The 26979-nt window shown below is 39.5% G+C and overlaps 1 protein-coding gene across 7 annotated transcripts in view; it reads right to left on the reverse strand.

Moving 5' to 3' along the window:
• Window positions 1-26578, reverse strand: part of GGNBP2 (gametogenetin binding protein 2) — a 34206-nt gene extending 7628 nt beyond the window's left edge. For 2 of the 7 annotated variants that reach the window (XM_037494421.2, XM_054689526.1), the window contains exons 1-9: window positions 25411-25576; window positions 24717-24912; window positions 17601-17681; window positions 15495-15748; window positions 13117-13215; window positions 9104-9229; window positions 8901-9014; window positions 1335-1544; window positions 62-236 (exon numbers count right to left, since the gene is read on the reverse strand). In XM_037494421.2, the coding sequence (XP_037350318.1) occupies window positions 62-236; window positions 1335-1544; window positions 8901-9014; window positions 9104-9229; window positions 13117-13215; window positions 15495-15748; window positions 17601-17681; window positions 24717-24809 (1152 nt within the window). In that variant the 5' untranslated portion in view covers window positions 24810-24912; window positions 25411-25576. Of the gene's footprint in view, window positions 1-61; window positions 237-1334; window positions 1545-8900; window positions 9015-9103; window positions 9230-13116; window positions 13216-15494; window positions 15749-17600; window positions 17682-18877; window positions 20050-24716; window positions 24913-25410; window positions 25593-26222 lie in introns of those variants that run through there. The other 5 variants (XM_054689527.1, XM_054689528.1, XM_037494424.2 and 2 more) reach the window with 5 other exon arrangements.
• Window positions 26579-26979: the final 401 nt, after the last annotated feature.

A 26979-nucleotide genomic window follows, 5' to 3' on the forward strand; every position in this document is an offset into this window, starting at 1 on the left:
AGATTCAGCCCAATAATCTGACCACGCAATCTTGAACAACGAAGCAACCCACTGTTCTCACCTCAAAACTCTTGCGTAAAGCGTCAACACCAAGGTAGAAGAGCATCTGCCACGTCTGCTCCTCTGCTCGTAGTTTCTGCCAGATTCGATGTAGTCTTTCATAAAGATGAATTCCCAAGCAAGTCAAAACTTCTTCTTGAGCTATATCTATTGTCTTAGCATGTCTTTCTCTTCGCCTATAAAGGAGAATAGATCACATATAATTCCTAATACCCTTAACTGAAACAGTAAAGGATGGATAACACATCTGCAAATTCAGGTTTTAAACACAATCTGCATACTTATTAAAAACCTAATAATGAGAATGTTACAAATCCAAACTCAATGTGCATACAGATATGCAAACACACATTTATCTAACAATGAGATATACACATGCAGGTAGAACGCAAGTCTTAATTTTGCTAAAAATAAGGTAATTCAGGAACTGGCCCTAATGAGACGATTTTCTTAGCACAAAACAGTCATATGCAAGGGTCCTGTGCTCACTTCAGAAGCACATATAGTGTCCAGCTCATAGTAGACATAACAGTTCTTTTCATCTTCCAATTATAGCAACTGCCTATTTGGGTTTTTTTTATTCCCCTTTTGAGAGGAAATGCAGAAAGGCAACACCAAAGTGTTTCAATCACAGGCAGAATGCCTTTAGGCCAGTCTTCAGTAGACATGTTCACAAACTTATCATAAAAAGTATCTTTATATTCCTAAAGGCCTAGCAGAAAGTAGGGACTCAAGTGAGAGTTGGTACACAAAACACAAAGGAAAATTAGTTTGATTCATTCTATGAAGAACTTTTTCTGATTTTATTTTCACAAAACCTGAGATAAAATTTTAGGTTCCTATTTAATAATAAAAAAATACACAGTTCATGAATTACATCCAATATAAGCATTTCTTAACCCCCTGCTGCAAAGACCTCACTTCCAATGCAAAAACCATCACTACAAACAAAATTTATAAGTGGAAATGCATGGATGAAGATGGGAAAATCCCTTCTAATCATTTTCAAATGAAAATGATAGTTTCCAGTAATGAAAGCCAAAAGAAGCCTGCCACCTACTTCAAGCAACAAGCAGAGGACTAAACCAAACACCACAGAATACTTTCTCCCTACTTTTGTACAATTAAGAAATGTATATGTTAAAGAAAGCAAAAATTTTATAGGCACACTTTTAATTGATAATCATATATACTGAGGCAGAAGTGATGGAAATAAACTTTCAGGAATAAAATGAAGCAAAGCGCTAGATAACCCATTCTAGCAAATTACATACTCATACCCTCCTGCGAACTCTGGCTCAGCACGACCCAAAAGATGTGCAATAAAATCTGTTTCACAGCAAACATGTATATGTCGTTCATGTGGACAGCACCGCAAGCCTTCATAAAGTGCAGCACAGTAGCCCTTCTCTTTGCTGCAATCAAGTTCACCAATAAGGATATTGTATGCTCTGAGGACTTTATTTTTGCAATCAGTGCAAAACCTGTTGAGAAGAAAAAGCTCAAAATTAAGAACTGATACGTAATTATTTCATAGGGCATGTAACAGTGTACTAGAAGATGACACTATAATCCCATCCTGAATATTAAAAAAAACAAAAGCCTCCAGACACCTATTAAAAACATTCACATGGGGGCCTCCCTGGTGGCACAGGGGAAAGTCTCAATGCTATCAAGCTATCACCAGCCACTGTGGCATGAGTCTGATGCCCAGCAAGGGAGCTAACCCACAAAGCACAGCAGACCTCTCCTGTCTTGCCCTCCGCAGTCAATAGATCCACCTGTTCTGCTCCTCACTCTCTCTGGTGAATCCTCTCACCCTCTGCACTTCTGGCCTACACCCTAGTTCTTGTATGCATAAATAAAAGTAAAATCTTTAAAAAAAATTGTTTAAAGAGAACATATACATTTACGATAAATACTAATTCAGAATTTACGTAATTATACCGAGATCTCCACTTACAGCTTATGTTTAAACCAGAGGAGTACATGCCCTAAAAGAATGAGGTAGATATATACCTTAGCTCATAAAGCATGTATGTCCAGATAATATTAGTTGTCAAGGACTAGTAGATTTCTCCACTTCAAGTACTTGTACAGCTTAGCTATTAACAACAGAGGCTACAAACCAAAGTCTCACAGGATCCCTCTCTTTCCACCCTCTGAAAATAGGTGGTACATTCAGCTAGTTAAAACTTGATTCTAATTTTTATTACAATTCCTTAATACATCATTAGCTAAGCATCTGTGGGAAAGGAGGAGGGGCAAGGAAAACAGGAAAGTGATACATGTATTTTTAATTTACTGGTAAATTTCAAAATGTCAAGTTCTTTCTTCCAAAAAAAATCCATGTTTCTCAACACAGACATAATACAGATAATGTATACATAGAAATGTGGTTTAAACTTAAGTCTACTATACTGTGACAAAACTGTAGAGTGTATGAATCTAGAGGATAAAGAAATTTTCTTTCATAAGCCACGGTCCAATCAGAAAGAAAAAAATCTGGTTTATTTTTGAATTTCTGAAACAAGGAAAAACTGGGTGAAAAAACCTGGCTCACCATATTAATAACTGGCTCTCTAAGAAGACTGGCTTTGATGAGGCAAGGAAATTATGATCTCTTAAGATTTAAATTCATCTCCCTTGCTAAGCTCGTCTACTCTCATGACTTCAGCCAACACGTCCTTTACCTCTACAACTCTATTCAAGTCTCTGTACTTGTCTCAGAGGGTCAGATCCATACTGAAAAATGGGGGACATCACATATGTCCAACAGGCAACATATTAGACTGATTCACCTTTCCATTCCTCTTTAGGACACCACCATTCACATAATCACTGGATAGAAGCCTCAATCAATGTCACTTCTCTTTAGGCCCTCCCCTATAAGGGTGGAGTCAACTAGCATCAATTCCATCTTTCTTACATCTCTTGAAGATCCCCTTCTTTTCAATTTCCTCTGCCCTGCTTTAAACTACCTAGACAAATTTTTAAAAAGCTTCATCATCACTATTTTTTCTGCTTCCAGTCTTCCTAGCCTTAATGCATCTCTCACACCAAAATAATTTTTAAGAAAGAATTTGGATTATCTCACCCTCAACTTAATATAAACCTCCTCATTGTCTACAAACTCAAGTTACTTCTTCTTTTACCCAACCTGTTTCCCAAGACTCACCTCTCCCTCTGTTCTTTCCTCCACTCAATCATGCCCCCACAGAGACACCATATATACAAAGGATTACTTTGAATGTAAGTGATGTGTTTTCTACTTCAAACACTTCTTTTTCTTCGGCATCATCTCCACTCCTTTCTACTCCATTTGCCTAAATCATATTCATCCTTATAGAAGTCTTCTAAAATGCCTTAACTAGAATTCAATTTCTTTTGAGTTCCTATTATTTATGATATACATTTCTTACTACAGTGTTTACCCTTATATTGCCATGTATTAATACCATATACAGTAATCTTTCTGGACCAATAGCTGCTTTTCTTGTACTTACTTTTTCTTTTCTTACTGTTTTTCAAGTAAGCCTACTTGGAAAGAGAAGCAATAATATTCTCAAGTAAAGTGTTTCACTCATACTTTAAAAATACAGAAATAGGGCCTCCCCAGTGGCGCAGCGGTTGAGCGCTGGGTTGCGAAGAGGCCCGCAGCCTCTGCAGAGCCGGTTCGATCCCCGGTTGCTCCCGGGCCACTGGAAGAGGGTCCCACATGGCGCGCAGACCTCTCCTGCCGCCCGCTGCTCCCCTCAGCAGTGTACTTCAGTCCTTCTGCCTGCTCTGCTCCCCGCTCTGGCTCTGGTGAATTCTCTCACCCTCCTGCGCCTCTGACTGTACCCAGTGCTTGTATAAATAAATAAATAAATCTTTAAAAAAAAATACAGAAATATACAAAAATTAACTCAGAATGTATTAAAAACTTAAGTATTGCCATCTGAAACTATAAAACTAGAAGAAAACTGAGGGGAGAACAAAATTAAGACTTTGGAAGAGGCAGTGATTTCTTGGATGTAAAACAAAGCACAGAGAACAAAAGCAAAAAATACACAAATGAGACATCATTAAACTTAAAAACTGCTGGGGACTGAGGTGATGGTGCACAGGTACATTGGTGAAGGAAACTCTACGGGGACTACACCTGAGGGGGAGGAGGGAAGCAAATACATCATTGTTAAAAATGAACAATGATGTAAAAAATTTTTAAAAATCATTAAAAAAATAATAAAACTTAAAAACTGCTGTATAGCAAAGTAAACAATAGAGTAAAAGACAATCTACAGAATAGAGAAAGTATTACAAACCACAAACTTAAATAAGAGGTTAATACCCAAACTATATTAAGAACCCCTACAATTCAGTAACAAGTTAAAAAATATTTTTAATAGGTTAAATACCTGAATAGACATTTCTCCCAAGAAGATACATAAATAGCTAACAAGTATATAGAAAGATGCTCAGCAGAACTAATCATCAGGAAAAGGCAAATAAAAGCCACACAATTATCACCTCAAACCCATTGGTATAGCCAATATCAAAAGTAAAATAACAAGTATTGGTAAGTACATAGAGAAATTAGAACCCTTGCATAATGTTGCTGGAATTGAAAAATGGTGTAGCATTCCTTCGAAAGATTAAAAATGTAACTATCAAATGATCCAGCAATCCCACTTCTGGGTACAGATCCAAAAGAACTGAAAGCGGCCTCCCTGGTGGCACAAAGGGTCAAGACGCAACCAACGAAGCTATTCACAGCCACTGAAGCACTAGTTCAATCCCCGGCCAGGGGATTGAACCCACATGGCGCAGCAGAACTCTCCTGACTCGCCTGCTGCTCCCCTCAGCAGTGTATTTCAGTCAATCTGCCTGTTCTGTTCCCCACTCCGTCTCTGGTGAATCCTCATCCCCCCACACATACCTCTGGCCTGTACCCCAGTTCTTGTATGCATAAATAAATTTAAAAAAAACAAAAGACCTGAAAGCAGGTTCCAAGAGAGATCTGTACACCCATGTTCACTGCCACATTTTCACAATTGTCAAGACGTGTGAGCACTGTGCCTCCCCGGTGGCGCAGTGGTTGAGCACTGGAGTGCAAAGCTGCCCGCAGACTGCAGCGCCGGTTCGATCCCCGGCTGCCGGTGAGGGTCCCACATGGCGCGCAGATCTCTCCTGCCATGCCCGCTGCTCCCCTCAGCAGTGTACTTCATCAGTCTGCCTGTTCTGTTCCCCGCTCTGGCTCTAGTGAATTCTCTCACCCTCCCGCGCTTCTGACTGTACCCAGTGCTTGTATAAATAAATAAATAAATCTTTTTTTAAAAAAATTAAAAATAAATAAATCTTAAAAAAAAAAAAGTATGAGCACTGACAATTGAATGCAGTATATAATATTCAGCCTTGTAAAAAAGGAAATTCTGTCATATGCTACAACACAGATGAACCTTGAACACACTATACTAAGTGAAATAAACCAATCACACACACAAAAAAAATACTGCGTGACTCAACCTATATGCATTAATGAAAGTAATCCAAATCCTAGAAACTGAAAATAGAATAATTGTTGCCAAGATTGGGAGGCAGAGTAAATGGGAGCTGCTATTTAATAGGTATCATTTCAGTCATACAAGATGAAAAAAATTCTATGGACATTTTCCGTACAACAATATATACAGTTAACAACTGTTAATGCATACTTGAAGAAAACTGTTAAGAGGCTAAATCTGCTATGTGCTTTTTTAACACAGTTTAAAAAAAATTCCTCTTATGGGGGGGAAAGAGACATGAACATTCAGGTTCTAAATTTACATTTTCAGGTATGTACCAATAATAAAGTACCAATAATAAAATTTAAATGAACATTCTCCCCCTATATTACAACTTTAAACCCTCAGAGTAGCTTAATGTGTTTGACTGTACATAATCTTAAGTAACTTAAGCATAAACAGCACTTTTAAAATATATGGAAGCTGTAAGAATTAAAGCAATTTTTCCTATTTTCAAAGGTAACTTTGCACATAAATAAAAAAAAGATGTTTTTAAAGAAAAGGTTTTGGGGGGCCTCCCCGGTGGCGCAGCGGTTGAGCACTGGGTTGCGAAGCTGCCCGCGGCCTCTGCGGCGCCGGTTCGATCCCCGGCTGCTCCCCGGCCACCTGAGGAGGGTCCCACATGGCACGCAGACCTCTCCTGCTGCCCGCTGCTCCCCTCAGCAGTGTACTTCAGTCCTTCTGCCTGCTCTGCTCCCTACTCTGGCTCTGGTGAATTCTTTCACCCTCCCGTGCTTCTGACTGTACCCAGTGCATGTATAAACAAAACAAACAAACAAATAAATAAATAAACATGCCTCTATTAAAAAAAAAAAAAAAATCTTTAAAAAAAAAAAAAAAAAAAAAAAAAGGTTTTGGGGGCCTCCTTGGTGGTACAGGGTTTAAAGACAGCGCTGTCCAGCTATTGCCAGCCACTGCAGCATGAGTTCGATCCCCTAGCCGGCCAGGGAGCTGAACCACATGGTGCAGCAGACCTCTCCTGTCTCACCCAGTGCTCCTCTCAGTAGTGTATTTCAGTAGATCTGCCTGGTCTACTCCCCACTCTGTCTCTGGTGAATTCTCTCACCCCCTCCCTGCCCCCGTCGTACCTCTGGCCTGTACCCCCAGTTCATGTATGTATAAATAAATCTTTGAAAATAAAGAAAAAAAAGGTTTCACTTTCTTAACACTTCATGTCTAATAATGTATAATATACTGTACTGTAATATTTAACTAGTGTTACCTAATAAGGTACTGTCATAATACTTCTTAACTAGTGTTATCAAATCTTTATTAAATGTTCAGGAAAGTCCACTAAATAAATGCCAAAAAGGTACATATTTAGGCCGTGAGAAATCATTTTCAATGGAAAATAACTGAAATAAACAATACCTGAGGGCCTCCCTGGTAGCACATGGGGTTAAGTCGCAGTACTATGAAGCTATCAGTAGCCACTACAGCACAAGTTCGATCCCAGCCACAGAGCATGGGACAGAAGACCTCTCCTGTCTCGCCCACTGCTCTCCTCAGCAGTGTATTTTAGTAGATGCATCTGTTCTGCTCCCCACTGTCTCTGGTGAATCCTCTCACCCTCCCACACCTCTGGCCTACACCCCAGCTCTTGTATGCAAAAATAAATAAATCTTTAAAACCTAAATAAGAGACCAGGAAAAAGACTAACCAATACAAAGTAAAAATCAAAATCAACAAGCAACTATAAACCAGAGACACACTATGGGGGGGGGGGGGCAGGGAAAGGAAAAACTAGAGTCAAAATAAGGGGGGAGGTGCAATTGTATGGGGAATATAACCAAAATGAAAATGCATACATTGTGCAAAGATGAAGAAAGATATAAGAATTATATAAAATAAAATATTTAAATTAAAAAAACAAAAATAAATAAATCTTTAAAAATATTTTTAAAAAACAAAACAACTATACCTGAAATAAGAATGAGATAGATAGAAATAACTAGGACTTGTAAATCTGGCACACACTCACCAACATGCTTACTATGGGCTAGATACTGTTATAAGTGAATCTTACTATACATCATCAATCCCCATGACAAATTTAATCCTACAATAAGTCCTGTAAAATAGTATTTTAATCATTTTTGTCTTAATGAGAAAACTTAAGGCACAGAAGTAATTTGTACAGTTATAAAAAGTACAATGCAAATTCAATGTAGTCTCCTTACTTAATTTTAATTATGCTTCTCCCCACCCTTTAAGTTATTTATAAAATGAAGCCTACCTTTTTACAAATAAAAAACAGTGCCCCCAAAACACAGGAAATATCTACAAAATTATAGGAAACTCCAAAACATTAGCTCTGGTAACTAGTAATTTATGATGCAAAAAAGCTACCTTTTGGGTACACTAATTCATTTTGAAAGAAAAGGGAATATATAGTGAACCTATATATCTGGATGTTCTGTGCCCATTCCCTTCCAAAACCCCAAATAATTGACACATTTTCTAGTCTGTTGGGTATAATCCACCAAAAAGGAAACCAAGTTAATAAAATGAAAACACCTAATAAACCTAGTATACAGGTGGTGTCCTTAGATTACTGCCATATAAAAATTACCAATGTTGATAATGCCTGTTTTTATCATTCATGTGTGTTTTCTAGAAGTGTCCCCAAAGTAATTGTGTGTATCTGTCCCAAGGTCAAAGAACATACAACCACAAACCCGACATGAGACAAATTTATATTAAAACAGTAACACTCCCCCCAAGAATGCCATTTCTAGATGGCTCCCTTACCAGTTTCCTTTCCTACTGCACTCTCCCTCCCTACGAATTTCCAAATGTTAATGACACTTAGAAAATTCCTTTGTAAAGTAGTATTCTAAAAAGAAAAATCTGAAGTTACTTTTATAGTACATGAAGCACATGAATTCCAACTCTATTTTCAGGTCTTGACAAACAATTATAGGAGAAATATTAAAAATATTACTAAGAATTGTTAATTTAATTTTAATTTTGAGAATGACACCATGAAATAATACTTCTATCATAAAAACAAGGAGTACTAGAGCTTCCAAAAGTGATTAAGTACACTTTGATTTAGTCATTTTGTGTTTTTTGAAAGCCTGGCCTGGAACCAACAGATAAAAGTTACAAAAAAAGAGATGCTGGCTCAATGCAAGAAGGTTTACACTGAGTCATCGCATAAAGGAACTCTGCTGAGTACCAGATACTAATAGGAAGACAGGAGTACTATTATATAAATACATCAGACAGGTCAGCCTCTTGACTGACAACTAATGCTCCGTCTAACTATACTATGATGACCTTCAGACTTACCTGTGTTTTCGAAGATATGTTTCTAGTGTTTCTAAAAGACAACTAGAGTCAATTAAAACTACTTCGTCCCTGCATTCTTGAGACATTAGTTCCCATACGTCCATCCAACAACCTCTGCAGAAAGAAATAAATGTTAGTGAAAAGGAGAACTACATAAGGAAAAACATTATTAAAAAGCAAAGTAAAGGATTGCTTGATTTTACCTGGCTGTTCCCTGGAAAGGTCCATAATGGAAAATGATCCTACACTTGCTGTCCTTCCTGTGGTCTTCACTACTTCTCTTATCTGTACTTAACTTCTCTGAACTGACACTGCTACTGCTCCCTTCACTGTAGTACAGTATAGTACAAAGCTTAGTGACACTGGCATAATCTGAGTAATTTCTATAGTCTAAATTAAAATTATGAACTCTTTAAAACACATTAAGATATTAGTAAAATAAGTTTGTAAATTTGTACAATTATATATTTACTTTAGCCATAATAAACATTATTTAAATGTTATTTTTATTAAAAAAAAAACTTCTGCTCAACTATTAAGTTTCCCTGATACAATTTAACATTTACATTTATCAAGATAGCAATTGGTTAATGTACTAAACGTTTTATGAACAAATCTATCTGAATGTTTTAAGGTTAAAAGGGCTGAAAAAATACATAAAATATTTTTACTTATAAAAACAGATCATCTACAGAGAAAATTCTAACAAGTTTTGATCTATTTAATGTGATTTTACAGCTAACCCATGACAACAAAACTCTGATCTATCTTCACATTTATAAGCTGGGAAAGCCACAAATTAATCTAATCTTAGTAAATAAACATTTACATCCACTAAGTTAAAGGCATTATGCTAAAATGAACACTTTACACAACCTAAGTTAGTATTAAGAACAATACAAATAGTTTTTTTAAAACTTACTAAAAAATCTGCCCAGATTCTCCCTCCCCCATAGGTTTCAATGTGGCGCTGATCATGTATTTTGCTTTGTTTTGCTGATGTGCATTCCAAGAGCAGTATGTGTCCATATTCCATTCAATGATACTCTTCTTGAGTTCTCATGATTCTGAACAATTGGCTCCTGCCTGTTCTTCTGCAGGTTTCACTACATTCCTAGAAATTCATTACCTTGGATGTTTGAGATGGAAAATCTCAATCTTAACCTACTCTACATGGCTACAAATGTTTTTCTCAACACCTGCCCACAATATACGGTCACATATACAATTTAGCTCCTTTATTCACAAAGGCTCAGATCAAGGGGATCAGTTAGGACCCCTCATTTTTTAGACAAAAACCCCAACTCTAATCCCTCCCTCCATGTTACATCCTTCTATTCTCAACTCCCATAGTTCCTCTTTCTTTGATTATGCTTAAAGGACCCATAATCCCTCCTAAAACTGAATAACTCTCAAACTCAAAAAACCTCTCATGATTGAGGAAAAGGTTCGCGAAATCAGGGCTGGGAAATGTGAAATTTTCATCAGAATGGGAAATTTTTATTCTAAAAAAAGCTTTTTAAAAAATCTACAGCTAAAGTCAAGATTTATCCATAATCTCTCTGGACAGAATACCTTCAAACTACTTTCAAGATTAAACATTCTGAAAAAGAAGGTCCTTCTACTTCCTTGTTCTACAACCATACTTTTCACTCATAGCTTAATCCATTACATTACATTGCCTTCACTTTTCTACCCATTCTGATCTGGATTCTGCTTCCAACAACAAATCCGCTCCTCAAGAACATCTCAATGGACACTTCAGGGTCTTTGATGACTCAGCAGCATTCAACACACCTGAACAGACTCTGACCACTTTCTCAAGTTTCTTTACTGGCTTCTTGTTTTCTACCATTAAACTGCACTCCTCAGCACTCCTGTCTCTTACTCTCCTCTAAATGATATTATGTATCATTTCTAAGATAATCTTTAATCATCTATAGGTCTACAACTCTGGCCTAGACCTTTCTTCCAGATCTCACTCTTACCCCCACCAATAACTTGGTCTTTTACTTGCTTGGATATGAGAATACTCTCAGGAAGGCTGAGTTACACTGTGGCTATCATTAAGCTGAAATCTAATCAATGATATACCTCCCTGGAGAAAGTCTAAATAGAAAAAGGGTGGCCTAACAGTAGAAATACATAAAATTGAGAGTGACAGTAGTATACAGTGACCATCCAAAATGAAGAAAAGGAAGTCTTGGCCTGCAATTCATATGGTGTGTAGGAATAACTGCAGCTATCTTAGGAGATAATACTCTAGATCAACTAACTTCACTTATACTGATTCTACATTCAACAAACAACCTTCTAAAACACTTAACTTCCCATGTGATGGGGTTGTAACTGAAATGTGATTTTGAGGTTTCTTTTTTTTGTTTTTAAGCTAAAAGTTGGTAAAACATAGGTGTGTACTGATTTAGCAAAACTAGATAACCAATGAAGCAAAGTCATCGAGAACAAGAGAAGACAGTATCTAGAGGAAAAGCGGAAGGACTTATCTTTGGAAGGTGAGTGGCAATGAGCATGAATAATTTAAGATACCTGTTGTTTTTTAGTTCCTCAATGAAAATAATCCACAACAACAAATAACCCAGAAAGCATACTTTTCATTATACCATACTACTCTGTATCTTTAGCCAACATAAAGGATTCTGTCTAATTTGAAAATAAATAAACTGGACTGAATACTGCATTCAGAAAGTCAGGAATCTCTGGAGATACTGGCAGGTCAGGTGAGTGAAACACTTATCCTTAGATAACCATTTCATATTATGTAGAGCTTTGATGACCATTTTATGTTGTATAGAGCTTTACTGGGTTCAGAGTACTCTCACATGTAGATAGCACGATAGTGTGTGCTTGGATCCTGATTCAAACAAATCAATGTAAAAAAAGATCTGAATAGAACTGGCTATTAGGGCCTCCCTGGTGCACAACGGGTTAAAACGGAACTTATGAAGCTGTCTGCAGCCAGTGCAGCATGAGTTCAATCCCCAGCCAGCTACCCACATGGCGCAGCAGACCTCTCCTGCCTCGCCCGCTGCTCCCCTCAGCAGTGTATTTCACTCCGTCTGCGTGTTCTGTTCCCCACTCTGTCTCTAGTGAATTCTCTCACCCTTCCACACTTCTGGCCTGTACCCCAGTTCTAGTAAACATAAATAAATAAATCTTTAAAACAAACAAACAAAAAAAAAGAACTGGCTATTAGATTATAATTTTGCGAGGGATTATATAATGGTACTGCTGTTATAAAGAAAAAGTCCATATACTTAAAGATGCATGAGAAATATATAGGAATAAAATAACATGATGCATGGGACCTACTTTAAAATACCTCAGCAAAGAAAAAGGTGGATAAAAGACAAATGTGTCAACTCTTAGTAACTATTAATCTGGGTAAAAGTATTTGGGAGAGGGGTGTTCATGTATAGTCTTTCTACTTTTCTATGTGTTTGACATTTTCATAAGATGAGGGTGAGGGAGAGCCCTTGTTAATAGATTACTAACATGCCACCACCTGGTCATCCAGGTATTTTTATCAGGGAGGAAAATGTCCACATAACAATGGTGTCAAGTGTGACTGACACAGTCAAAAGTTAATTTTTTAAGTATAGGCTTACATCATACTGTTCTCTAAAATAAAAGTTACTTCTTAAAAATGCCCTTCAAATTCATTGACTTCTCTTTACCACCCCCAGCCAATTTCGCAGGGGACAACTATGACATTGTGCTAGGAGATGGGGGCAGAAGTCCAAGGGGCCATCTTGGACATTATAGCACACAACCAAGAAGAAAACTGCAAATTAGTTACATGAATACACATTGCTTTAACTAATTCAAGACCTTAACAAAATCCTTGATAAATTATTAGTAGAGACAAGACAGACAAGAATAACTTAGACGTTATGACTATTATATAGATGAAAGAATGATATCACAAATTTTGAAAAACAATACTGCTTACAATGATCTCAACTTCCTTCCTTTGAAATTTATTTAATATAAGAAAAAATACTTCAAAAACCAGACCAAATTAATCTCAATGCAAAATGGCCTGCAGAACCAGGAGACATATTTATTTTGATCTGCATTAACATGTAACCAATCAATGAAATAAAATTAGCAGTGTGTACTCTTTTTTTTTACTAAATATGATCAACATTTACAATCTTAACAATAACAAAGCATCTTGATATTCAAGTCTACTTACCCCAAAGGTTTTGGTTTGTGCGTATCTAAGGAGTGCAACTGACATCTCTTGTTCTTTTTACTTTTTGGAATAGCATCTATCATGTCATTTAGTTTGGACCTGATTAAAAGTAAACCATTAATGGTTTGATTAGTATTCATTTCCCCTAGACTTTTCAAAATCTCTATCTACTGCCTTACAGTGAAAATTATGTTTAAGCATTATAGACATTTCACTTACTTTGAAAACTTCTCATCAAATTCTAACCCAAAAGAGTCTGTACACTTGTCTTCCCATCCATCCCCAGTCTGTCTAAAATGATGAAACACTACTCTATTCAAGGTGTTCTTTCCCCTATACCACATCTGTCTCATCAGCCCTCTGACACTACTGTATGCAGCAGTGTATCGGGTACTCAAGTTTATTTTGTAATGGATTTTAATGTCTCAACCAACTCCCCTTGTACAAATTATCTAAATGTAACTATTCTTGAAGAGGAGACATCAAGAGAAATTTTATGCTACCACTTCTACTATACCACTACTATTCACATTCTACATCCTACATCCAACCAATCAGTAAAGTGTGTCAACTCTAATTTTTAAATATATTCTGAATCAAATGATATCTTGTCACCTCCACTATTATTGCCCATGTTTAACTACCCTTTCCAGTTTAGTCAATTTCAATAGCTGGTCTCCTGACTGATCTCCTTCCTTCCATGCTTTGTCTTTATATTCTAGGCGCTTCACTTAGCTAGTAGAATGATCTTTTCAAAATATAAATTATTTTGTTATTATGCTATTCAAAAACAAGGCTTCTTTCCTCAGGTAAAGATCCAAAGTTTCTATCACTACCTCTAAATAAGAAAGTCCCAGGGTTTGAAGCCCTTCTCTTTTCCTATTTATACTCACTTTGTGGGGGTCATATCTAATCGCATCAATTTAAATGATATACACATATATATGTAAACACTCATTATCATTCACATACTCTAATATATATAAGCTGATGATACAAATTTATATCTCTAGGCCAGACTACTCTGAACTCTACTTGGACGCCCAATTGTATCTCAAACTTAACATCCAAAAGTGAGTCTGAGGGCCTCCAAGGTGATGCAGCAGGTTGAGCGAAGCACTGTGAAGCTGTCCACAGTCTCTGCAGCACAGGTTCGATTCCCAGCTGGCCAGGGAGAAACCCACAATGCGCAGCAGACCTCTCCTGCCTCGCCCACTGCTCCCCTCAGCAGTGTTTTCGGTCATTCTGCTTGTTCTACTCCCTGCTCTGTCTCTGGTGAATTCTCTCACCCTCCTGCACCTCTGGCCTTTACCCCAGTTCTTGTATAAATAGATAGATAGACAGATAGATAGATAGATAGATAGATAGATAGATAGATAGATAGATCTTAAAAAAAAAAAGACAAAAGTGAGGTCTGCACAATTGCTCCTTCCAGTTTTACTCATTTTAATAAATGGAAACCATTTGTCCTTTTCTTTAGACCCCAAATCTAAGAATCATCTTTGATGTCCTCCTTTCTATCCAGAAGTCCCTACAGATTCATTTATTAAAATATATCCAGGATTCAGTAATTTCTCAATACTCTTTGGCCACCGTACAGGTCACCATCATCTCTCACATGGATAACTAAAGAGCCTGCTTCTCTGCCCTTCTACTAGCCCCTTCAGTTTATTCTCAATACAGAGGTCAAAGTTAAGTTGAACTTCAAGTCAGCCCATGTTACTCCTCTGCTCTCCCAAATCTTCTCATCTTACTCAGAGTTTAAAAAAAATAAAAAATAAAAAAAGGACCTCAGGATGACCTACTAGGCACTTCAATAATTGGGCCTTTTATTACTCCTCTGACCTCATCTTTTCTTACAATTTCCTTCATTCAAAGAGGGAAAGAAACCACAATGGTTTCTTTGCTGTTCTTCAAAAAAACAGGGAGACAATGTCAAACTTTTAAACCTTTTACTTGTGGCTCTTTTTCTGCCTTCCCCCAAATAGCTGTATGGTTTGCTCACTCACTGCGCTTGAGTAAAAAAATACATATATTGAATATTGAATATCACTGATACATTGAATATCATTTTATCAAGAGACGGCTTCCCTAACAATTCTCTATACTAGCTCTACCCACCCATTCTCTGTTTTCCTTAGTAGGTTTTCTATGTAACTGAACACACCTAACAAACTATATATTGGCTTAGTGCCTGCCTCTCGCCACTTAAGAACAGAAATTTATCGTCACCTAAAATTTATTGTCATCTAAAAGTTACCCAATAAAATTACTGAATTAGACTCAAGTTTTGATCTGACTAAAAAAAAAGAGCTACCACCATCACCAAATTTAAAGATTTAGTAAACTCATTTTTTTTCCTAATTGATTATACTTACCCATGTACATAAAATAACGTATAAAGCTTCTTTGCATCAGTCATGCAGCTTCGAGTTACAGATAGGACTCCCTTGGGTCCCACTGTCAGGGGTTCAAGGGCAGGATTTCCAGACTCTACAAGCTGGGAAAAGAGGCGCTCCACACTGCGACGACAACCAACACATGGAACAAGCTGAGAAAGTGCACTCAAGACTTCACGTGATGTCACCACCATGGCAATACTGAGATCTTGTTGCTTAAGCATACTATGTCGCTGAGAAAAAGAAGGAAAGAAAAATGAAGAGACCTTACAAAAGACATAATATTAATCTTTTACTACTACTTCTGGTTCCTACTCTTGTGTAGTAAGTACAACCTGGCACAGGCTTGCAAACTCTATCTGCAACTGAATCAGAAAGGCAAAATGGACAGCCTTGTCCATGTTGTAATGAGTTTACTGCACAAATCTCTCTGCCTTGTTCCAGAATCTAGAGTATAAAAAATTCTGCTTATGGGGCCTCCCCGGTGGTGCAGCGGTAGAGCGCTGGGTTGCGAAGCTGCCCACGGCCTCTGCGGAGCTGGTTCAATCCCCGGCTGCTCCCTGGCCACCGAAGGAGGGTCCCACATGGCGCGCAGACCTCTCCTGCCGCCCGCTGCTCCCCTCAGCAGTGTACTTCGGTCCTTCTGCCTGCTCTACTCCCTGCTCTGGCTCTGGTGAATTCTCTCACCCTCCTGCGCTTCTGACTATACCCAGTGCATGTATAAACAAAACAAACAAACAAATAAATAAATAAAACATGCCTCTATTAAAAAAATAAATAAATAAAAAATTCTGCTTATGATGCCAGGGCTAAGTAGTATATGCCAAGGCATAGCAAAAAAGAAGCCCTGCATCTGGAAACACAGTGCTTGTTCAGTGACTATTAAGCTTAGTATTCTCACCTAAGATTTAAAAAATGTTTAAAACAAAAGAATACACAATGCAACTTTATCACCTCTTTTCAACTTTTTTTTTTTAAGATTTATTTATTTATGCATACAAGAGCTGGGGTGTAGGCCAGAGGTACAGGGGGTGAGAGAATTCACCAGAGACAGAGTGGGGAACAGAACAGGTGGATTGACTGAAATACACTGCTGAGGGGAGCAGCGGGTGAGGCAGGAGAGGACTGCTGCACCATGTGGGTCACCTCCCTTGCCAGGGATTGAACTTGTGCTGCAGTGGCTGAGGATAGCTTCATAGTGCTAACACTGAACCCCTTGAGCCACCAGGGAGGCCCTCTTCTTCTCAACTTTTAACAACACAGTTTAGCTACAGGAATCAAGTTAGGATGGTGGTCATGTAGAGGATCAATTCTCAGCCTAGAGGTATGGACAGGTGTCTTACGGGTTAGCGGGAGAGAACAAGGCCTATTTTAGCTGGGCCTGTAGTGAATAAGAAGGTTGGTGCATATGAGTGTTATCTACTGATTATGACAAGGTAGGAAAATGACTGAGAACGACAGTTGTAGAGAAATGGGTAAATCACTAATAAATAACTTCTACCTTGATGGAGTCATAGTTATTCCACAAGCAACAGCTCCAGCCTTAGCAAAGCCAGGTGTAAAAGATAACCTCCAAGAAGGATTTTCTTATATTTACCATTAACTTTTCACTTAAATTTTCTTCAAAAGTAGAAAAAGAATTTAAGTAACAGCTTAAAGTTGTTATTGTTACAAGTAATAATCATTCATTTACCTTGATTATGTATTTATAAAGTACCATACTGCTTAAGAATTAAATAAAAATCAGTAAGTTGACAACACAGGATTAAATTTTTTTTTTTTACTTGAACAAAAACAATTACAAAAAGAAAACCAATGCATTCTCAAAGAAAACCTGGATATCTAACACTTATCTTTAAGGAACAGGAAAAGATGACCTAGTGAAATGAAAGTCTTATGGACATGTAAAATGTTAACATAATACCATCAAATCCCTTTTACTTGACAGGTATATAAATATATTACTATAACAACAATGAAAGAAAACAATTTCAATAAACTCTTAAGACCTATAGAGCTTAGATAAAACAAAACTTATTATTTATAATTATTATAGTTATATATTACACATGCTATAACTATTACCTGAATGAACTGCTTTAGTTGTGTACCATTATTCTGATGCCCATCGAGATTTAATACATTGTCAGGAAATTCCATCACCATCTTAATATGCAAAAGAATAAAAATCAATTATTTTGTTTTCTTTAAACCCATGATACAGCTTATTTTATAAATTCTTAGGATAAAAATCACTCTTAAAATACCAGATTAGCCCACCCTGCCCTACTCCCTGTTCAAAAAATGTTACAAAATCCAAGTTACACAAGTTTCTAAAGTCAGAAATGGTATAATGGTATAGTTACTAGGAGCAAAAATACCAAAGTCAGGCAGACATGAGTTCAAATCTCTGCTCTACCACTCACAATCTATGTTTTAACACTGGGCATGTTACTTGACCTATCTGATTTTCAGTTCCCTTATTTGTAAAATGAGATTAAAAAATAAGTTTAATCTCTATCAGTTGGATGTGAAGATTATATTTAAATGATTGCTGCAATAGCCATTGACAGCATTTAATAAGTCAAATAACCTGATTATTTTACACTAAGTATACTGACAGTTTGTTATTCTGCCTAATATGGGATATAGTAAATCTTAGAATGTAAATGACTATATATATGAAATACTCACAACAGTACCTCAGACATAGTAATTGCTTGCTCTACTTATGAACAGAAGGGATATACGGAGATATTTATTCAATTATCGAAACTCACTACTAGAATAAGAAGGATGTAAACCTTAAGGATGTTTCACATGTCAGATAACGGGAATTAGTAATAAAACATTTCACTAATCTATGACATCAATGATTTTAAGAATCACATTTACGCACCACTAGGTAAGAAACATTAAAAATTTAAAATGTCACCAAAAGAGCAATCCATCCCAATTTTAGAGACATTAAAATGCAAAAAAAAAAAAAAAAAAAAAGCATGCCTTCAAAACAAAGTAACACACTCATATCTTAACTAAAACATTGTTAAAGGTATCAAACTCATTGTGCTAAGACAAAAACTTTTATATCCAGATGACAAGGGCTCTAAACTTCAACAGACCTAAAGAGTGAACTGAGGATTAAAAAAAATTTTTTGAAGCAAAACAAAACACCTACCCACCCAGAGGAATGTGGCCTTAAAAAGATTCCCTCCCTTCACCAAGCAACACACAAGGACCTGTTTATTGGAGGTAACCGTTCTTTACCCTCACATTAGAAATAAGAGCCTAAAACATGATTGTTCTAAAAATAAGCTGAGGGCTGACAAATTAAAGCCAAGTATAAGCAATAAATACAAGACCTTTTTCTTGATCACAAGGCGGGAATATACTGGTATGTGAAGTAGGAAGACTAGCAGATACTGGCAATGGACAATGATGCAAACACCAACCCCACATCCAGAGGACTTCACTGCATTTCACAGAACCAAAAACAGTATGCACATATTACTCAAATTTTTATAAGTATATTTTATCTTACAGGAAAAGAAAATACATGACGTATTAGATGTAGCTATCTCTAGGTAGTGTTCCTATCTTTCCCAAAGTTATTACAACGCACATGTATTATCAAATAGTATTCCTTGTTTTTCCAATTCTATATACATTAAACCATGGTCAGAGACATGCTTCCATCGCAATAGCTTTTACTTTACTTCTCCCGTACACACAGACTATATGCTCAAGTCTCACAGCTTCAAGGATCAATCATCCAATTTTCAATTTTATGAACTTCCCTCTAGTTTTCCTGAATTTCCCTCTCATAGTCTTGTTAATTATCTCCAAAGAAAGGTGGTGGTACTAATAAAGCTATTTAATGCAATTTCATATATAGTAGGCATTGTTCTAAAAACTTTTATATATTAACTTCACCAATACAAATAAAATTGGTCACTGTCTACTTTAATAATGTAGCTCTAAGTGGTATGACTGACATAAATAAGCAAAATATCTAACGAGCCATACTGTCTACTGTATTTATTAACCGTCTGCTCAAATGTTTTAAAATGTGTAAAATTCTTATCAGAAATAATGGCCCAAGAAAAAGCCATAAGCTCATAAAAAGTTAATAGTACAGATAACATGTTTTCTGGAATTGCTACATTGCTTAAAACACAAAGAAATTTAATTGTCAAGTCATAAAAAGGTACAAGACAATCTTAAAAGCCGTATTATTCAAGACAACACTGAAGGTCACTCCAAATCGACCACTGAAGCAACCAAAGACTTGATTTGCCTTTCTTCGTGCTTGATAAAAATAAACCATTTCACCACACATCAATTGCCACCATAAAAAAAATTAAGATAATCACCTACATACTAAAATCCAGTTCTTGATTTAATGAACATTCAAAGAATCGAAGTTTTTCTCTAGTTTGGCTCTCAGGTGAAACCCTAAATTCTGATTCTGCGTAAGTAAATTATTTTTATCCTTATGAACTATATTTTATAATAAAAGCAGGTATCAAAGAACACTAACACATTGAGATCAACTAACCTGTTGTTTATATGTAAACAGATAATACCTACTTTAGGAATTCTTTTTAAAAACCATAACAGGGTTAGAATTTTAAAAAAAAAATCTCATTTCAGACCATTTCATTTGTACCTAACTAGCACAGATGTCAAAATCAGATCTATTACTGTGTGTTTCTTGACTGTTAGTAGCTTAGGTAATACTAAATATTCTCTTGTATTTCCTTTACACCACCTTGGCTAGAAACTTTGCACTCACATGAATTACTCTGTCCTTACCTTTCGAACTCTCAAGATAATGGTTTTTTACCTTCTTCCTCGCCTGGTCAATCACAACATGCTCCTCAATGTTGATATGAAAAAGGGTAAAAAGAAATAGGGAAAGGCAAAAAAGGATAGTAGTACTATTTTTCCCCCATTTTTAAAAACTACTTCCAGGACTTAATCTTCAGAGTCTAGGTTACCTCAAAGAAGACAGTCATGTAAAGTATTTCAGGTGTGGTTTCACAGAGTTCAGCTTCATGATGAGGTTGCCTGTCCAAAGCTAGCTAAAAATAGAATGAGTCATTGTCCTGCAATTACTGCTTTATAAAGTTTATTGACTCCATTACCCACTTTCACTCTTAAGTACCTGTTCTGGTTTCTCCAAACCACAAATAACTTGTTTTTAGTACATTCTCACAAGCTGAACCAACATTAGTTGGTATTATTGTCACTTTACTTAATTTACTTCTTCATCCTTGCAGCTTTTTTGTAACATTTGTCACTTTTGGTAAAATTAAATGGTTACTTAAAAGTTGAAAGAAAACATTAAATACTAAACTTTTAACAAATGCTAAACACCTAATCCCCAAGTGGATATGCTAACATATATCATCTTCTAAAGTCTCAGTTTAAAAAAACCCTTATCAGATTGGTTTGAATTTAGGAGGGTAAACAGTGTTCCAGAAATATTGTGGCAATTTGAAAATATGTATCAAGAATTTTGTAAAAGGCTCTTATAGTTGGATCCAGTACTTCCAAAGCATAACAAAAATACTTTAATGCAAAGATTTATGCACTATTTATGGCAAAAACTAGAACCACCTGTGTCCAACAAAGGAAAAATTATTAAATTAAGCAATGCCAAACAACATGGCCACTAAAAATGCTTAAAATAGAGAAAATGGTGTCAATATTATACTTAGTGAAAAAAAAGCAAGACAGGGCCTCCCCTGGTGGCGCAGCTATTGAGCGCTGGGCTGCAAAGCTGCCCGCAGCCTCTGCAGCGCTGGTTCAATCTCAGGACACCGGCGAGGGTCGAGGGTCCCACGTGGCGCGCAGACCTCCCTGCCGCCCGCTGCTCCCCTCAGCAGTAGCAGTGTATTTCAGTAAATCTGCCTGCTCCGCTCTACCCTCTGGCTCTGGTGAATTCTCTCACCCTTCCACGCTTCTGACTGTACCCAATGCTTGTATAAATAAATAAATAAAATTAAAAAAAAAAAAAAAGCAAGACATACAATGTTATAGAAGACAATACATCTCAACTGTATGTGTGTGTATGACTAGAATTACACCAAATGCTACAATAACATTAGTTATTTCTGGAAAGTAGAATTAAAGATTATTTGTTTTGTGGTTATTTTTCTTTTCTTTTTTAAACTTTGTTTTTTGTTTTTGTTTTTAAAGATTTATTTATTTATTTATACAAGCACTGGGTACAGTCAGAAGCGCAGGAGGGTAAGAGAATTCACCAGAGTCAGAGTGGGGAGCAGAACAGGCAGACTGACGAAATACACTGCTGAGGGGAGCAGTGGGCGAGACAGGAGAGGTCTGTCGCGCCATGTGGGATCCTTGCCGGTGGCAGGGGATCGAACTGGCGCTACAGAGGCTGCGTGTGGTTATTTTTCAAGGTTACTTTATGAGAATGTATTTTGCCTCTTCAACGTCTTTTAAAAAACAACTCACTTTAAATAATGTACTTTTCCAAAGATATCTCTCAAATAAAATGTTTTATTATTTTATAATCCATCTGCTATTTTTACAATTCTAACACTGAGATGTATTTTGGCCATATAGCATACCACTTTCCTAAATGAGCCACCAGCTTATTTATTTGGAATTTTCTCATATCACCTGCATAAGCACTGGACTCAAATATTCAATAAAACCACTAAACTACCCTTAGTCTTTTAAGCATGGATAAAACATACCACATAAAAGATGTGGCTACTTCTTCACACACAAGTTTCTTAATTTCATTTTACAAATTCAACTTAAAATTGTTAGCTTAAGGCTAGAAGCTTCAGCTTCTGTTACTAAAATGGTAAACATTTGTAACTGATTATAAACTGTAAATATTGTAACTACACTAAAATCTAGACTCTACGAGGACTCTAAGACTACTTGAAATAAAGACCATACAATGTTTCCTTCCTGCATTATCTATGGACCCCCAGGAACAAAGACCAACCAAATGTTAACTTCAAGGACACAGTGCCATCAAACTATCAATGAACCAGTGTATAACTGCTACAGGCATCTTCCCTCTCTCTTCCTCAACAGGTGTTTGCTCTGTTCATTTAAGTGGCATGTGGTAGAGTGGTTCTGAAAGAAACTTGTTTCCCTAAATATGATGCTTTCTTCAGAATTTTCACTGGTCAGTATTCAATGACCTTACAGAGGTTTCAACCCAAAAGTAATAGTTCCCAAGCCCTTCCCAAAGTAAAAATGGCACCTTTTCCTAAATAAAATGCTATTCTGAGGTATTTCAAATTAGAATGTCTAAACTTCATTGACCTTGGTCACAAGTCCACAATACAATAAAAACAGAACTCAACCATCAAGCTCAGTCTGATCCCAATATCTCTGAAAAAATAAGTACAGTAATAAATAACCTGCGAGATTATATCTTTTTCTATGGAAACCTTTGGAAGTACTGCACAAAAAAATATAAAAATACCTCCCAAATTGGTAACTTTTAAGGTACTACATAACAAATGTATCAATGCTATATTCATACTAAAGGTAGGTAATGTGGGAGAGAACCAGTCTTTTTAAATTTTGTAAATTCTCAAGTTTGTATTAATTTTCCCTATGTTTTGAATATATTTTTTTTAACTTCAAAGGCATTTGGGGATAATAAAAGGTTAACACCAAATCATATGCTCTAGAAAAGTTTTTATGTTGGAAAAGGAGAGAAGAAAGCAGCAACAAATGAACTCATATCAGTATTAAAATTGAGAAATGCATGATTTAATTTGATCAATGTTGGTTTTTTTAACTACTTAAAATACAAACGCATTATACTTTTAATGTGAAAAGTGCAGAAATCATAACCAAGGCATACAAGCACTACCTAAAGCATCACACAAATTGTATTTGCCTTATGTTAGGCCATATCATTCTTTTTCCATGGGAGAAAAAAATGCACTGTTTAATTACAGTTGCTTTCAGTTAAAAAGTTCTAACAAAATATGTCTTTCAATAGCTCTTCTAAACCTTTTTAAATTGCTGCAACTCAATCAAGTCTTAATTGAGACTGGGAAGCAGAAAGGCATACAGTGGCATCTCTACAATGACTTGCATTTTATATAAAATTTGAAAAAAAACTTCAGTAGATATTTACCAAAAAAATTCAGGAACAAAATACCTCAGCTGCCTTTAAAAAATAAAAAGCCAAAGGTGACACGATCAAGAGACTTCGTTACACCTTATGGAAACTGACAATTGGAGAACCCAAAGCTGCAGCAGCAGCAGCAGCATCACAAGGCAATTTCAAAAGATATTCAGAAAAGACTCATTTCATTTAGGAAACAGTGGCAAGCAACTTGCACTCATTTCCTGTTCAGAATCTACTGAAATATCTGCCATTTCCTTTTAAAGAAAATAGTACAGCAACACAAGGCAGAGGGTCGCCAGGGCTTTATCCCCACCAACTCTCAAAAGGAACACTACCAACAACTGGGTCTTGGGCATTCAAGAGGAGCCGTCAGCTTCTCCTGACACTCGCACACATGCAATACTTTTGCTTCCTCCAAGAAAAAAAAAAAAGGGGGGGGGTTTACTTGTAAACTGAAAAATAACTAATGCCAAGAAAGCCCATTTTGAAGAGTCATGGTCCAGCAACACAATCGTTTCCAAGAGTTTTAATGGACCAGGCAAGAGGACACTCTAGCGAAATCAATTCATTTTAGTGGAATCTTCACATGCAAAGAGCGTGTCATGCTGCCCTCAGCACTGAGGCGCACATACTGGCACCTCTCATAAAAACACAGAAAAGAGAAAGCTTGGTAGTGCAGCTGCGACATTCCCAGATAACGCAGCCTCCCCGAGGGGAGCTGGTTTCTGGAAGGGGTAGGCCCCGAGCACCCGCGAGCCTCCCAGCCCTCTCCGGGACGCGTGCTTCGGCACCCGCGGCGCCTCGGGAGGGGAAGGGAAAGGAAGACGCCTCCACGGGGGAAGCCTGAGGAGACGGGCTCCGAGGGCGGGCGGGGCGCCGGGCTCGGGGCTCACGGAGGTTACCGGGCGCCCCACCGCAGAGGCGAGTTCGTGGGCCCGGCCGAGCACAGGCCTCGCCTAGGAGTTGCAACACACTCTTTCTCCAGTGCGCAGCGCTCGGCTGGGGGAGGGGGAGGAGGGGAAACAGCTGCCAGGGGAGCGGCGAGCCCGGCCCGGCCCGCTCACCGTGAGGGTGTCGTCTATGTAGAGGGGAATCTGCCTCCGCTCGAAGGGGAACTCCTCCTCCCCGTCCCTGCACACTGCCACCAGTCGCGCCATCGTCCCCGACGCTGCCGTTGCCACCGTCACCACCTCCTCCCAGCTGCCGCCGCCGCCGCTGCTGCTCCTGCCGCTGTCGCTGCCGCCTCCTCCCTGCTCCTGCCTGCAACAGCCAAACCCCGCGAGCGTAAGCACCCGCCGCCGCGCAGCACATTCGCCACGGGGGGAGAGCGAGGCGCCGAGGGCCGGCAGCGCCGCGCTGCGTTTCCCATCACCCGATTCCACACGCGCGCGGCCAATCAGCGCCCGGCAGCGCCGGGACCCGCCCCCTCGCGCCGCGCTCTCCCCACCCCCACCCGGCGGCCTCCAGTCAGGGGCCAAAGGAGTGGCGGAAGGGACGTGCCGGCCGCGGGGCTTCCCCAGCCGTCACCGGATTCTCGGCTCTGGGACCCCACCCCCGGCCGCAACGCCACAGCCCGCTCCCCGCCGGGGAGGCTTCAGCCCGTCGCTGACCCCTTCCACCCGCTGCTAGGCGCGCCCCGCCCAGTCAGTCCCCAGGGCTGCAGTTGCCCAGCGCGATCCCGCCCCTGGGAGGGGTCGACCCCGCCTCGGCTCTGCGGAGTCCTGGGGGGAGAGAGGGAGGCACACGCCCCTTCCTCACCCTTCACGGAGGAGGCCGCGCGGTTCTGACCTTCACCGTTTTCGTGGTCGCCTCCCTGACCCCCACCTCTGCTCCCCGTTACCGGCTGACGAGGCCCGCGTCAGGGCCGGCCTGGGCGGGAGCGCGGCTCCGAATGCCGTTTCCTCTCCAGGCTCAGTCAGCCGCTCGCGCCACGGGGAGTGGGGGAGGGAGGGCGGGGGACGTGGGGAGGGTGGGGCAGGGCGGGGCCGAACGCGGGGTGGGGCCCCGCCTCCTCTCGCGAGACTGCGGCCGCCGCTCCCGGGTCTCCGCTTTCGAAATCCGGGGGCGGGGGTGGGGGCTCTTCCCTGGCGCGGCCCGCGCGTGCCGGGCGCTGTCCCCCAGTCTAGCGCCTCGGCGCCGGCGCGGGGCTCCCGGCGGGAGTGAGTCAGCCCGAGCCTCAGTCCCCCGCCGCGCGGGCCTGGGGGCCGCCCTCCCGGGGGCGGAGGGCCGAAGGGGGCCGAGCTGAGCTCGCTCGCGGGCGCCCCGAGGGGGCGGCCGGGAGGGCTGGGGGGAGTGGCGAGGCGCTGAGGATCCCGAGCCGGGGAGGGCGAGCGAGCGGCGGCCGCGGGAGAAGGGGAGGTGAGCCTCGGGGGCGAGAGGCAGACGCTGGGCGCGGGCTCCAGGCGCTCGGCGCCGCCTTCGCAGTTCCCCCGGGAGCCGGCCGCGTCCCTGCCCCCGGACGGACAGCTTCGGGGTCCCACCGGGGGGCCGACCACGAGCGCGGACAGCGCGGTGGCGGGTGTCGAGGTTACACTAGAGGCAAATAGAAGAGGCTGTAGAGCGCGACTTACGTGTGTCCGGATCGGAGAAACTTCTCAGTCTGGGTTAATATTAACAGGGTTGCAGACAGGACACCGTCGCTCTTGGGCAAAGTACTAGTGCTGGCCAAAGGCCCTTCGCGCCTACGCTCCCGAGACACGGCTGCTGGAAGGGCAGTTCGTCTACACTCGGCGTGCCACCAAGTACCCAGGTCCTACCTTGAAGGCTTTGGAGGCCTGTTGTAAAGCCAGAATAGCTGTTGGGAAGTATTTTGCCTATGAAAGTCTTGGCGATTTTAGGAGTAAGGCCATACGCTGCCCTTACAATTAATCCTGATGATAGATCTCTATATCCTGGTAGAATAAGCTACAGCCGTGATACTGACCTTTGAAAAAGTATTTCTGTCATCACATGAAGATTCACAACACATGCCCCATAATGCATCCTTAGCTATGTTGACTTAAGACATTGTGTGGTCACTGTTAGGGCGGGTGACATAATAAACTGGAAGAACCATTGTTCACTCCCAAAGGTGTGTTTATCCAGTAAGTATTTACGTCTTTTGGCCATGTTCGTGTAACAGAACAGTGTGACCATTTGCTTAGATCCAGTAGGCATATAGGATGTGCATGCAACTTCTGACAGGTTAGAGTACATAGCCAAAATCTGAACATTTTTAGAAATTTGTATTTTTATATTAACACAGGAAAGGAAAAAGGATACGGTGACTTTTAAGATCTAAATGTGCTCCTATAAAGATGCTATCAATGTATCTACTCTAGAACGTTT

This window comes from Talpa occidentalis, unplaced genomic scaffold (assembly GCF_014898055.3).
Source record: "Talpa occidentalis isolate TD23 unplaced genomic scaffold, MPIMG_talOcc4v2.1 talOcc4.7, whole genome shotgun sequence".
NCBI classification, from domain to species: Eukaryota; Metazoa; Chordata; class Mammalia; order Eulipotyphla; family Talpidae; genus Talpa; species Talpa occidentalis.